The following is a 15,225-nucleotide window of genomic DNA, read 5'->3' as shown; positions in this document are numbered from 1 at the left end:
CCTCCACCCAGTTTCTGTGCTGGGAAGATGTTTTAGGCTAAGGAATGTCCCTTTGGCCAGCTGGGATCAGCTGTCCTAGCCATGCTGCCTCTCAGCTTCCTGTGCACCTGCTCTCTAGGAGAGCATCAGAAACTGAAACGTCCTTGACCTACAGTAAGCACTGCTCAGCAACAACCAAAACATCAGTGTGCTGGCAACATTATTCTCATCCTAAATTCAAATACACAGCACTGTACCACCTATGAAGAAGAAAAATTAACTCTATCCCAGCCAAAGCCAGGACACTACAGTATCCTGAGATTCCATCAGAACAAAGTGACACTCTGAACCCAATTTACAAATCTCACTCATGCAGGCATATACAGCTTTCAGAAAGCATTCAAAAAACAAGACAAGATCAAGTGATTTTAAAAATTGTACAGGTTTTATAAAAACATTATATATTACAAAAATGTATCAAAACCCCCCTTATAATTAAATCTTACAAAGCATTTAAAATGTAACATTCTTCAAAATTAGGATTATCCATTTTTTCAATAGGTACAGGTATAAGTTTATATCAAAACTTTATCAAATAAAAGACAACCCCTAGCTTTCATACCTATCTAATCAGAATATAAACTGTCAGAAATATGAATGTGTTTAGAGATTTCTTGTCTATAAAAATAGAAAAGAGGGATACTGTGAATATCTCACCTGAAGACTCAAAAAAGTTCTAAACATACCAAGATTCTTAAAATCAGAGAAACTATCAATCTATTTTTCTGAGGATTCCAGCTCAGAAGAATGATGATGCAAGGAAGAAGAAAAAAAAAAAGACTGAGTGGAAAAACACCCCTGAGATAAATCAGAACATTAATATTTTTTTCTACTTGCTTCTTTGGCTTTTGTTACTCTTACCCTATCACACAGGTTTGAAAGTAGATTGGTCCAGTCATAGATTTTAACAATTACATTATCATAACATAGGTAATTATTCTGACACACTACAAGCAATTAAAAAAACCCAAAATAAAACACAGTATAAGTTACTCTTTTTTCTTCAGACTCTTCTGATTTATGATCCCATCCCTTTATTTTTTTTAATTTTTTTTCATTCTAAACCTAGATTGTTAAGAGGATAAAATAGCCATCTGGCATAATTTTTCAAATTACAGTTTCCCATGTCTTCCTTTTTTCCTTGAGAGTTTTTTAGGGACAAGTTCTTTAAAAGCCATAATTTCATCTTCCACTTCATTTTCCATGTCTTTATGATGCACCAAGCCTATATTAAAAACAATAAATTAATGCAGAATGGAAAACCCCAACAATTTTTTCTCTTAACAGCATGTCAACCTATGTCACTGCTATTTTATATGTTAGCAATATACCTTCGTATGTGCATAATCATGTTTAAGAAATATTTAGTTTAATATGACAATGTGCTTAAGAGCTCTGCAACAAATCAGTGACTGCTAAGCCACTTACTTCACCAGTAATTAATTTTCACACTGCAAATCTGTTTCTATTGTTATTTCCTTTGACTTTTCTAAGAAGTCTGTCTCAAGATTCAGTTTCAGCAGACAATTCATTTCCTTGCTGACTTCCAAGACAGACGATAAGGTTCCTTTTGAGACTACAAGAGCACACTCTCTCCTATTAACTGTATCTGCTGGAATAGGAAGAGGCAACCCAAGGCTTTATCACAACCAATTTTTCTAAAATTGAGCTAGTTTAATGCTTTACATATCACGGTTCACTGAGCAGGAATACCCATTTTGTAAGTCTAATCACTTCATCACTGCCAACTGTTGCAAACCCACCGCCTAAATTTATGTTTAAATATGAACATTCAGGGAGGCAGAATTAAGACTTGAACTTGACTTCAGAGATCTGTGATGCGATAGACTGCATCAATGTATGCTACTTTTGAGAGAAATGGAAGTGAAAATAAAAGAACCAAATACAAGCCTGCTTTATCAGGCTGGGATCCACTGAAGGCAAGGGAGTCTTGCTCCACTCTGGCCACCCTGCACCCAGCTGCTCTGTTTTGAAGAGTCACTGAGGGAAAGCCTGGTTACTCATGTTTTCCAGATTGCCCCTGTGGGAATGCCTCTCAAAGGCCAGTGAATACCCTCAATGCTGCTGAGTGGGAGACTGAAGTGATGCTTAGGGACTACCATTGAGCAGTAGTGGGCACAGAAAGGTGTGCAATTCTAAAACATACCTTCTTCTGTTCTCCTGTGAGAGTCCATTTGCTTCAGCCACTTACGAGCGTCATCAATGGTTTCAAACAATTTTTTGGTGTGTCTGGTTATTACTTCTTCAGCTGAAATGGAGCACAGTTAACATTCTGTGAGAACATTTAGCTGAGAAATGGAAAGCAGCTAAAAATCAAGCACAAACTGAAGTTACACAGAGCCGTGTCACACGACGATGTTTTGGGCTCAGAGATCATGGTCACCAATGATCTCATGTGGGGGATAATTCACTCATGTGGCTGAAGACAGTATATGTATTACTCCCCATTCTAATCAACATTACTAGCACTATCAGAAGTTCTACATCCTTGTGCTGCCCCTTTTGAGTTACATCTGAATCCTGAAAACATTCTACTTTATTTTTGGGTTATAAAGTTCCTGAGTCTCATTATCTCTCTGAAATTACACAAATCAAAGTCAAACATGAACCTAAAATAGTGCAGTCTTTCCTGAACTGCACCATTAAGAACCTGAAAAAGCCTGTTATAAAGAGAGGGAAAAGTAGTCTCAGAAAAAAATAATTTCTCTATATATATTTTCACTGAGTAGAATAACATGGTAACATTCATCAAGCAATTGCCATAATGAAATACACTATTACCTAATTTAGCCTACTATATCCATCTTATTCATCACTATCAGGATGAGCAGGAAGTCAAGTAAACAATAAGCTAAATTTCATGGACTTCATCCATATGTAAAACTTTCCACTAGGAGTAAAGATAATGCTTACACGTGAAGAGCAGAACCTAACATTTAGTTACAAATTTAACATATTTCACTGATCAGAGCTGATGAACATATCAAGTACTATAGTTTTTCACTACTGTCAGACATCAAAGACAAAATGACAGCTTGACAGGATTGGTGGATTTCTACCAGTGAAGCCAGTAACAATGTTAAGATTTAAATTGTCACTTTCCCAGAGCAAGTATACTAAACAATTTTGCTTCTAGGCCACTCATTCACTAATTCAATTTGGCTTGCAAAAATCAGCATAGAATAATGCTTTAAGCATATAAGAGGGGGGTGGGGAATCTAATATCAAAATATGTATCTCAAGCACCATAATTTACTAAACTTTTTAATACCAATGTTGCCTTTCAGTACCTGACACACCACAGATTTGTGGTTAAGTATCCACTTTTGTGCAGCCCCAGCAAAATTAACAGTTCAAGGGCAGAATAATCAGAGATATCCTTAGTCAAAAACTCCACATACTCCTACCAGGCTACCCCTGCATATCCAATTACTATGGCTAGCAGAAGTAAATAGGAAACAGTAGAAACAATAACAAAATGAGTACAGATGACCTGTCAGTAAAACTGCAAAGTTGCTGTAGTGTAAAACCGTGTAAGTTCAGAGAACATGAACATGACCATGAACATCATGACTATGTAAAATTCACTTTACTATCTATAAAAATTCACTACTATTCACTTTACCTCTACTATGTAATTCATTAAGTTGGAAGAGTTTAGAATATATTTTCAATATTTCCAGCTCTCTCAGTTTCTCTTTTCCTCAGCTACCTGAAACACCTTTCTCTTGACCACTTAAAGATTTTCAAATGGAGCTTTGCCAGGTCTAGCAGTTTGGCCAAAAAACTACATATTAATTTTTTTAAAGAAAACTGATAATGTCCTACCTCTAGCCCAGGCTTTTTTCTCATAGATTTCCTCTACTGCATCTGAAATTTTTTTAATATTCTCTTTGATTTTCCTCTGGCGTAAGTTGGAACCTTCTTTATATGCTAAATGGTCTCGGGTGTAATCCCTTCCTGTAATGGCCTCCACTACTTCCAGTCCACCATGTATTATTGGATCTATGTTTCTTCTGAAAAACTCGGCATAATGTCTGTAGGCAGCATGGTTATTCATGTGTTCTTCTGTGTTTCTGTGCTCCATATAGGCCTCACTGGCCACAGAAATTGCATTTCCTTCTGCGTGCAACTTTTCTTCCCCACTGCTCTCAGTTGGTGTCAGAGGTTCAGAAGTGTCTGCCTCCATGCTTTCCGACCGGCTGAAATAGTTCTCAGAGCTTTGGATGAATCTGACTCCACAGAGGTCACACTGGGTTTGGTCAATATCTGCTCTTTTGAATATCTCTGATAAAAATTCTTCTTCTTTCATTGCAACAGGATGAACTCTGGAGCGGGCCTTCCTTTTCCACTTCACATATAGGGAAATTAAATGGAACACACGGCTCAGCTGGCGTCGAGCAGATGCTTTCTGCTCTTGCTTCTGTTGCTTGCTGAGTGCAATGACTTCCAGGAGATCCTTTTGGTCCTCTAAGCAATGAACCTCTTCAAATTCCTCTTCCAGCTCATCAGCATATTGTGTTTCATCCAAAGAGGTTATAAATCTGTCAAGGTTTACGCGTTCATACTGGATGCCCCGTATAGGTGGATGCCCCTGAGTGTAGGCAGTGTGCCACTTCCAGCGGCAGTCAACCAAGTGCTCTTCATCTCGCACTGTCAGCAGCTCTTGCAGGCTTGCAGCAACTTCTCTTACATGTGTAGCACCACCCACTTGTTCTACGACCCTCAGCAATCTTTCAGGTACTTTAGAGGGAGTGTCTTTTCTCATTGATTCCAGCATTACCTTGATTTCAGGAAACAGGTGGCGTAACAGAGATCTATCTTTAGAACTCTGCACCTGGTCAGCGTTCAGTAACATCACTAAGCACAGCACTACTGTCCGCTCAGCCTCCCCTGAAGTTATGCAGTCAGGATCCCCAAATGCATCCAGGAGGACATTAAACATTCCATGAACACCACACAAGACTTCTGCTAGATAGCAGAGATGAGATCTGAAATAGAATACAGCTGCATTTGTGTCCTGAGGTCTATACTCCTGTATAATAGAAAATGTGTCTTTAAGTTCTTTGTAATGGTCCTTGCGTCTGAACAAAAACTCCCAGTAATGAAGGAGAGCAATGTAACTCTTTGGAAGGCAGATAGTAATGTTCTTGGCAAGACGCATCAGGACAGCACAACACAGAATATACTGAAATTCCAGCAACATCACCGTATTTCCTATGCTTGGAATCAGGTATCTTGTGCATTTCTTGATCAGGACATTCATGAAACGGAAAAAAAATTTTCTGCAGTTTTCCGGGTTCTTATGAACATAGAATTGCTCAAGTGAATTTTCAAGAAGCCGAATGAAGCACAAGTGTGTTCTTCCTGCATTTTCAGCATTTTTGTCAGGTAGCAACATACCATGTCTGCCCTCTATTCCTTTGGTCTTTTCCTCCTGGCCTTTATTCCTTGCGGAACTTTTTGCCTTTGCCAAAGCAAACATCAGCTCTTTGTTATAATTATCCTCTTCTTTAAGAAGAAGTTTCTCAAATTCTTCAGGATATCCTGAAGATAAGATGAGGACCTTCATGGCACTTAGCCACAAGTCAGTTGATTCTCTTCTGGCTGTAATGTTTTCATTATTAAACTTATATATGATGTACTTCCTCAACATCTCTCTACAAGGTTTGGAAATAACGCTACTGAATTGCAGTATTTCTTTGCATGCCTTTGGGTTCTCAGACAGTACTCTCAAATGAAAATGATCAGGAAAAAACATTCCTAAGAGGGCTTTACATGATGCATATTTGTCAGAAGTCAAAATGTCCTCAAAGCTTTTGCACTGATTCAGTAACTCTTTAGGGAAAGTGCATGTGGCTTCCAACAACAGTCCATTTATTGCCACCAGATGCATTTTACACTGAAATATTGTCTTTGCTTCATGACGCAACAAAGGCCTGTGGTAACCCTCACAGGTTTTGTCTTCACAGTTCAATCCAGCAATGAACTTCATACAAATATCAGGGTACTTCTTGCTCAGTAACTCACGGGTGATAAAGCACAACCTGCTTAACAAGTGATGCTTCAAAGCTGATTTTACTTTCTCTGTGCTTACTGAAAAATCACCTTTCGCCTTCCTATCTTTTAGACTTTGCTTGTCTAACAAAAACTTGACAATCGGTTCAGCTTCATTTTGAGACACCTGGCAACTATCACCTGTTGGGACAATTCCAAAATAAGCAAAGCATAACTTCACCATATCTTTCTCTGCATTGGTGGCTGCTTTCTTCAGACCCCTAACAAGACTCAGAAGAGCCATTAAGCCACGTGCTGCCATGAAGAGGATGTTCTGGCTAGGAGCACTGCAGCGACATAATGCAAAGAGAGCTTCAACTGCACCAGCAGAATGGTTCAGAGACAGGAACTGACAGTATGCATCCCTCAGCTTCATGAAGTCTCCTTTCAGAACTCCCTGCAAAAACACGGCCTCAGCAATGCCAGACTTCTGCCCAGTTTGTTCACAAAGTTCAAGGGCTTCTCTTAGGATGCTCTCCACATTCCCCGGGTGTAATTCTGAACCATGACTCAGCCTGGCACGTGCTTCAGCAAGCAAACACGATGCGCGAAACTCTTTTACAGCCGTGAGGTTGGCTGCTTCCAGAGCAAACCCGTGCTGTTTCATTAACTTTGCAGCCTCCTCCTGGCGATCCTTCCTTTTCAGTAAGTCTGCTGTTTGGTGCAAACATCCACGAGACTTCAGAAACTCAAGCTGATCCTCTATATCAAGTTTTGAGAGGACTTGCATCATTTCCTCAGTCCTGTTCATACTCAGGTACTTTGCAGCTGCTTCCAAATACAGCTGATTCGCTGTACAGGAGAGTTTGGAAGACATTTGTCCTTTTGCATTCAACATATCTTCATATCTGAAATAATAGATATGTCAATTTACTGCCACAGATTACAAATCTAGACAAAAAAAAGCACTGCAATAAAAAATCCCCACCAAAACCATTAAACAAATAGCTTCCCTAGAAACCCTTCCTACAAAAAGGCCAACTGTTCCATGTGATATGCCTGTCAGGTGCAAGAGGATCACATCATCCTAAAAGATCTACAGAAAGAAATTAATTACAACATGAGGCTGTCAGAATCAAGAGTACTAAAACTTTTGGTACAAACAAGATCACAAGGTTTACAGCATTAGTGAAGCATTCTCCACACTGTCAAATCAATGTACAAATAATTTTACCATATTTTATCAACATTAATCTTCTATTTATAAAAAAATATGAATTTCACTGAATCCTCCAAGGGTCAATATATACAGTATTCTCTAAAATTTACATAAACTTGTCAGTTTAGAGAGAATTATTTCAAGCTTGCTGTATGTATCTGCATATACTTTGTTGCTTATTGAGTGTCTGAACAAAACACCTGGTTGCATCTTTTGTAACATGCACTTTAGAATACTCAGTAATTAATTATTAATGGCTGATGTAAAATTATTGCGGTATCCCCTAAGCCACTTTTGTGAAATATTCTCTCCTTCATGCTGAGGATGAGTAACTTTTTCCTGTTGGATGAGTAAATTATCATCAGCTTTTCGTTATCATCTTTCTCATGATAAATGTGGTAGTGTGGATTTTTTGTGTCTATGCTGATAAATTTCCATGAATGTTTTGAGGGGATGATTTAAGAACTTGTTTGTTGGTAAAGTGACTTTAATGCTTGAATGTTTTGATTGAACAATCTGTACGTATTAAAGAAGCTTTAATCATTCAAAAAAGCAGTTGCTATTACTAAGGTAATGTAAACAAAGTCAGTAGACAAAACCCTTCTAAAAATTTTTCAGTGAATGTGCATTATAAGGAATTTGGAAATGCAAAAGTTATATTCCAATACCATCTTGCAAGACATACCTTTCAACCGCCCTTGCTGCTTCTTCATAGAGTTCTTCCTGACAATACATTTTAATGGCCAGATCAAACTCCTCAATTAGTTCATAACATTCAGATGCTTCTCTGTAGCACTGGCTTTTCTGATAGTAAACTGCAGCATCTTTAATCTGCAATGCAGAAGTCAATAAAGAAACTGAAGCGCTGTAAACAGTCAAAACTACATGCATGGAATAAATCCTGTAATTTTATCATCTGTCTAATAAAGGAGAACACTTTAAAAAATGTAATTAAAGTATCTTAATAAAATCAAATACCTATTAAAGCAGACATCACTAAAACTGAAGAGACAGTTTAAAAAAACTTCAGAATATTTGTGTCTGAAAAACCACAGTATAAAATGAAAGGTATTATATAAGGTTTTCAAAATACTTTTATCCACCCAGCTCTGCCTGTTGTTAGGAAACACTACACATGCGTCTGCTGATTTACAGATTTCTAGGAATGATTAGTATTAAATTAAAACAGTTATGGATGCTGAATGAGAACACTAACTTTGTATCTTAAACTTTAAATATTTGGAAACAATCACTTTACATTCTTTTAATGGAAACACACTGAAAATAAAAATATTATATATATTTAGCACACTACTTTAACCCTTCCAAGTTTTAAGGTTCCATTTAGATGGATGTTATCAATGAAGTTTCAGTATCATCAGAGTACTGAAGAAAGCAACAGCTTAAGTTTCATTACATCAATCATTCACTAATTTTTGACTGTAAATGACTGATAATGACATTTGAGGAAAGCCAAAGAAATAAAGCCAGCTTGCATAATTGCATCACTCTCCACTTCATTCCTCTTCTACCTACTCTCTGACAAATTACTCCTTTTGAGCAGCCCGACTTAAAGAGCTTGTTCAGTTTTGCTATTGCCATGACACAAAAAGACACTACTACTTTCTTAGCAACATGAGAGGAAAAAATTCTGTAGGAAAAGCAAAGTGATATGATAAGGATTCAATACCTTTCCTAATTTTTTACACAATTCTGCACAAAGACGGAACTCCTTTGATTGAATCAGACATTTTAGTGACAGTTTTGGTTCTCCACATTCCAAGTAAGTTTTAGCCAATGTCATATATTCCATCTGTTTTTCCCTGTAGAAAGCAAGAGAAAATTACCACTAACATCCAAATTAAGTTTTAGGATCATGTGACCTGTCACTAAATCCAACCAACATTGACATGACACATTCATTCTTAATATATTACCTGATGAGTTATGTTCTTAAAATTATATTTTGTGCTGACACTGCTCTGTCCAGAAGTCTGTTCCAAAATATGATAGCTTTGACAGTCAAACAGTTATTTTGAGGTTTTTTAGCTAATGTATAGTACTGTGATTTTGTACTGCTTCTCTTTTCTTAGCTTGTTCTCTTCTTTCTGCTGTTTAGCACCAATGTCATTAGAGACACAAGCAAATGTGTTCTCAGCCTTTGTTTCTTATGATCAAACAGTCCAAGCCTTCCAGCTATCACTGCAGCATGATCTAGATTGAATTTACAATCAAGCCTAGAGAATCAGAACTGTACAGAGCATTTCATATAGAACACACAAAAATCTTACTTAAGCTTTTTACACCAGCATTAATACCTCTATTAAAAAAAGTAATTCAACTTTGGCAGCTTCATTATTACATATGTTCTGTCAACATTTCCTAATACACCAAATTCCTTCTCTTCAAATTTTATGCAAGCTTTTGACAAGCACAGTGAACTGAGAAAAAGTTTTATCAGTCCCATCAACAATTTCTCTATAATCATGAAAATTTGTGAGTATCCTTATACTTATAACCAGGGCCACTAATATAAAGCAGGTAATTAAAAAAGATAAAATCTCAACTAACTCCAGTAATAGCATTTCTCTCAGATCTTCCCTCTTCACCCTTGTGTGCCAGCTTCCTCTGATCTAGTCATTCCTTTCCCATTCTGCTATCATTGCTAGTTTCTGGTCTCCCCAGCATGAAAAGGAACTGATTCACTTAGGTCTAGATCTTTCTCCATTAAGTTTTATTCTGTCTTATTTCAGATGAGTCCCCAAAGAGTTTCCAAGCCTCTTCAGGAAACTGAAAACTCTCTCCCCTGTCAAACTCTTGAGCTATTTTACTCAGCTGAAATCATGAACTAAATGATTAATCTCAAAATCTGTTCCTTTAAAACTGTCCTTTGGTTCAGATCTGGTTCTGCTCTTTTAGTTTAAAATGACTGGAACATTAGTTTTACTCTAAAACTCACTTTTTGCTTGCAACTTTCCCCAATGCACACCACCATTCCTTCTCCTTTCCTGAGTGACTATGCAGTGGGATTAGCATATTCACTCAACAGAGTGAGTTGCCATCAGCCCTGCTGATGATATATGTTCTCCCATCTATATCTAAGGATGTAAAGCCTCTTGACATAAGAGGCTTTTTCTCACACAACCAGTAAGCCCTTGCAAGGGCAAATTTCATTTGGACAGCCCTTCCACTAGTCCCTAGAGGGAGCAGTGTCCCAGGATCCTATGCTGCTAGACCTTCCAATTTTTTAAATCTCTCTTGCCAACCACAATCACATAAAGACATCCCTCCTGCACTGTTCTCTGGTATCTCCGGTCCGGTCCCACAGCTGTGGTGTGAATCTCACCCTCTGCACCACAAAGTGACACTCACTCAGCTGCACTGATACCCTACCTTGGGCTACTTTTCTTTGCATGCACTTTGAGAACAGCGTCGTGTGTCAGGGCCAGTTTTGACTTCTCAGCTGCTCCTCCCTTTTGGTAACATTTGGCAGCCACCTGGGGTGAAATCACACACAGCATTCACAGATGTGCATCCAGCCCATGGCTTATCACATAAAAGCAATACTTAATTTTACAGTCACTGGAATGGAAAGCAGAAAGATTGGCAGGGTGCCTGGAAAAAGGAAAAGGTATACATTGTGGTATATTTTTAAGACAAAAAGAAAAGCTCTAAAATCAGTCCACATGCAACTATCAAAATTAGAATATTACTTACAATATTATATATGGAAATAGTGAAAGAAGAATTCCCATAGAACATTTTGTTTGATAGAACATATTTGTTTGATAGAACAAACAGCATATGCAATCTGGATGATAGCCTAAACCATTAACTGGTAAGTCACCAGGCATCTACAATATATTACTACAAGTAAGGAAGACTAATGTGTGCAAAGTGAAATTGAAAAGCAAGGAATATTTGCTCAATGCTTTTATCATACTAGGCTCTTTCTGTGAAAACTAAACAGAAACACCAGGAGTTACCATGCTCCTAGCAAGGTTTTCTTCATTATCACCCTGCTTATTCTGCAATGATTTCTTTATTCTAGCCATTAATTTAGTGTTTCTTCTGTTTGGAAATTGCACACTGCAAGCCACTCTTGGAAGTGCCAAAGTCACCAGATAGTGTCATCTTGGGTAGCATTGATAAGCAAAGATCAGGGTTATAAAGAAAACAGATGATAGAGGGTTATATATTTCAGATTTCAAGATGATTATTTTTTAGCTGTGTGTGTTTTTTATCTCAACTCTTTTCTGTCCATTTAGAAAACTGCCTTTTCTTTTCAAGAGGAAATAAAAACTATCTGTATAGTGTCAACTGATTACTTTGTTTTTTTGCCTTGTTAAAAATATTAATTTTCCCTTCCAAGAGTTTTATGTTGTCACCTGCAAAACACAGAAGCTTCCCCTCTGCTGTGATCAAAAAAGTATCTGAAGTTTTATTTAATATAATCACAGAGCATCTCAAATTGAATGGGACTTATAAGGATAATAGAGGCAAACTTAGTGCTCCCTGTAGGACTACCTAAAATAAACCCACACGACTAAGAATATCATCCAAATGCTTCTCAAACTCTGAACTCATGGCTTAATGCCATGACTACTTTCCTGGGGTGTCTGTGGCAGACCACTTTCTCAGTGAAGAGCCCTTTCCTATGTCCAATCTGATCTCCTTCTGACCCAACTTCATTCCATTTCCCCATGTCCTATCACTGGTAACCAGAGAGAGGAGATCAGGACCTCCCTTTGAAGAAGTTGTAGACTGTGATGAGGGTACCCCTCAGCCATCTCTTCTCCAAGCTGTATAAGACAAGCAACTTCAGTTGCTCTTCTTAAGACATGTCCTCTAGAGCTGCCTGTGGTATTGGCAGTGGGTTGGGACTGGATGAGTTGGGGGCCTCCTCAAAACCAAACCATTCCATGATTCTATGACTTTTCATCATCTTGGTCACCCTCCTCTGGACATACTTTAATAGTCTGTTGCCCTTCTTATATTGTGGTGCCCAAAACTGCACAGAGGTGAGCAGTCCAAAACTACTCCAGGTGAGTCTGCACCAGCACAGAGCAGGGCAGGACAATCACCTCCTTTGACTGGCTCACAATGCTGAATTTGATGCACTCAGGACACTGTCTGCCTTTTTGGTTGTCGATGCTGGCTCATCTTCAACTTGCCACCAACCCAAACTTCCCACATCTCTTTTCATGGGGCTGCTCTCCAGCCTCTCATTCCCTAATTTGAATGTATAACCAGGAGTTCTCCATCCTAGGTGCAGAATCTAGCACTTGCCCTCATAAAATTTCATATGGTTGGTGATAGCCCAATAGTCTGTCAAGGTATCTCTGCAGGACCTCTCTACCTTCAAAGTAATCAGCAGCTCCTCCCAGTTTAGTGTCCTCCTAGTTTAGCATAGTTGGCAAACATATTTAATGTTCCTGTGTCCAAATTATTTATAAAAACATTCAAGAGCTCTTGCCCTTAAATTGAGCACTGGGGAATCCAAACAGTGACGGGCCACCAGCCTGATATAACCCCATTTGCAATAACTCTTTGAAGCCTGACTTGTCAACCAGTTTCTCACCTAATGTATTATGGACTTGTCTGGCTGTGTGTTGAAACTCCATCCAGAATAAAGAGACTGTGAGAAAAACTATTAAAATCTTTGCTAAAACCAAAATATACCACATCTACTGGCTTCTCTTGGTCAACTAGATGAGTGACCTTGTCATAAAAGGAAATTAAGTTGGTTAAGTAGGACTTTCCAATAGTGAACCCATGCTGCCTATGACTAATGATTGCACTGTCACTCAAATTTTATTTTCAGTAACTCCCAGAATAACCTCCTCCATAATTTTACCAGGCACCAAAGAGAGACTGAAAGGCCTGTAATTACCAGGGTCTTCCTTTTTACTCTTCTTGAAAACTGGGACATTTGCCAGATTCCAATTGACTGGGACCTCTCCAGACTCCCAAGACCTTTGAAAATTAATGGAAAGGGACTACAATAAAATGGGCCAGCTCATTCAGTACCTGGAATGAATCCCATCAAGCCCAATAGATTTATATTCATCCAGCTGCAGCAGCAAGTCTCAAACTAGTGCAGAGTCAGCTGGGAGTTTATTATCCCCCAAGTCACAGTCTTCCAGCACATCATCAGTGTTAAAGACAAAAGTGAAGAAGGCATTAAATGTCTCTGCTTTGCCTATGTCCCTGTTTGTGAGGTAAATGACCCTATCAAGTAATGGACTGATGTTATGTTCAATCCTTCTTTTGCTGTTAATGTGTTTTAAAATGACTTTTCTGTTGTCCTTCATAATGCTGGATAGCTTGAACTCTACTCGAGCTTTGGCCACATGAATTTTCTCCCTACAGTGACAAACAGCATTTCTGCTGTCCTCCCGTGTCACCTCCCCTTGATCCAACATCTACATACTTTCCCTTTTCCCCTAAGTTCAAGAAGATGCCTGATCATCCAAGCCAGACTCTGCCCCACTTGCTTGACTTTTGACCCTTTAGAATTTCCTGCCTCTGCACTTCTCAGAGGTAGCCCTTAAAAAGTACCTGTCATTTATGAATTCCCAAGGGACCTTACTAATCAGCTCCTTCCACAGCCCAAGTCTGCTTGCCCCAACTCCAGGGTCAAAGGTATGCAGGACTTTTTTTCCTACAGTCAACAACTTGAAACTCAGTTATTTTGTGGTCACTGTGACCAAGACACGAATCCCCACGTTCCTCACAAATGCCTTTCTGTTTATTAGGAGGTTATCTTTCCCTAGTCAGCTCCCCTAGTACCTGCACCCAGAAGTTAATCTCAACATGCTCCTGTTTGTGTCCACTGTATGATTTTCTCAGTTTAGGTCTGGGAAGTTAAAATCACCCATAAGGACAAAAAGCATTTGATCTAGTGAGATCCCTTATTTTATCTCCCTGTAGAATACTTCATTGATGTTGTCACATTGGCTGAGTTCTGCTTCAATGCCATTAACTGTCATCCTGTATCTGGACTGTATTAACTAGGAAGCTAGGAAACTAAAGACTGTAAAATCTCTATGTTCTTTAAACACAAAGGGAATAAAACCATCATTTTCCTACCCAAATTAGTACATTTCCAAGAAATGCTTTCATTTTTCTACAGTATGTGCAATGATACTGTCAAGAATATGGTTTAGAATCACGCATATCAGTCAATTCTGATGGATGCTAATAATTGTTTTTCCAACTGTCTTTAATTTGCTTGCATTAAAATGTATTTCCCTCATGAGACTGCAAATTTCTGGGCAGTGAATTTAAGATTATAAACAAAAGGCTTGCTCTCCCTGCTCACTTCTTGTAAGTCATTTACAAGTAGACACACAGCTACAAACCACAAATTAAGCCAGACTGCTACAGAGCAACTGAAGGTTTACAGATGGTTTTATAGATACAGAGAAAAGGCTTCAGAACAAGCAAGAATCCTTATTTCAGATAAACATATGTTCCTACCTCCCAGAACTGGTGTTTGGCATAGTAGTCTCCCTGTGCAATCCATTCTTCTGGAGTTGAAGTTTTAGCAAACATGCTGTCATCTAAGTCTACAAGGGCAAGGGTGACCATTTTATGTTAGAATGGATAAACCACAGAAACCACTTATCATGTACCAAAACTAAGCATTATCTCACAACGTTCCAAGCTCTGTGTTTGTGCTTACACCAGTAATGGTAACTATGAGTCAAGCGTGGTAACACTGTTGTGTGAAGTTACCAGTTCATACAAAAAGCCCCAGAGCTTAGCTGGAGACTGGGCTGGTAAGTGGCTGAAACTGCATTAACTCAGCAGAAATCTGACTACAAATTGACCACTTTAAGCTATAAATATCTGCAGCCATCAGGGTCCATTGAGCTCTCTCCACGGTAACTGGCTGAGCAGCAGTGACCTGATCTCCCTGTATGTAGCAACACCTCTCAAGGTCA

At 38.6% G+C, this 15,225-nt stretch overlaps 1 protein-coding gene across 2 annotated transcripts in view; it reads right to left on the bottom strand.

The window, feature by feature from the left end:
- Positions 1 to 402: 402 nt before the first annotated feature.
- The window catches only part of TRANK1 (tetratricopeptide repeat and ankyrin repeat containing 1), a 51,670-nt gene continuing 36,847 nt past the window's right edge, over positions 403 to 15,225 (bottom strand). For both annotated transcript variants that reach the window (XM_021553324.4, XM_077786598.2), the window contains exons 18-24: positions 14,759 to 14,847; positions 10,670 to 10,773; positions 8,967 to 9,099; positions 7,962 to 8,107; positions 3,889 to 6,965; positions 2,207 to 2,308; positions 403 to 1,264 (exon numbers count right to left, since the gene is read on the bottom strand). In XM_021553324.4, coding sequence (XP_021408999.3) covers positions 1,152 to 1,264; positions 2,207 to 2,308; positions 3,889 to 6,965; positions 7,962 to 8,107; positions 8,967 to 9,099; positions 10,670 to 10,773; positions 14,759 to 14,847 — 3,764 coding nt within the window. In that variant the 3' untranslated portion in view covers positions 403 to 1,151. The remainder of the gene's footprint in view (positions 1,265 to 2,206; positions 2,309 to 3,888; positions 6,966 to 7,961; positions 8,108 to 8,966; positions 9,100 to 10,669; positions 10,774 to 14,758; positions 14,848 to 15,225) is intronic.

The sequence above is a fragment of the Lonchura striata genome, chromosome 2 (genome assembly GCF_050655825.1).
Source record: "Lonchura striata isolate lonStrDom1 chromosome 2, ASM5065582v1, whole genome shotgun sequence".
NCBI lineage: Eukaryota > Metazoa > Chordata > Aves > Passeriformes > Estrildidae > Lonchura > Lonchura striata.
This window is presented reverse-complemented; position numbering and strand designations above follow the sequence as displayed.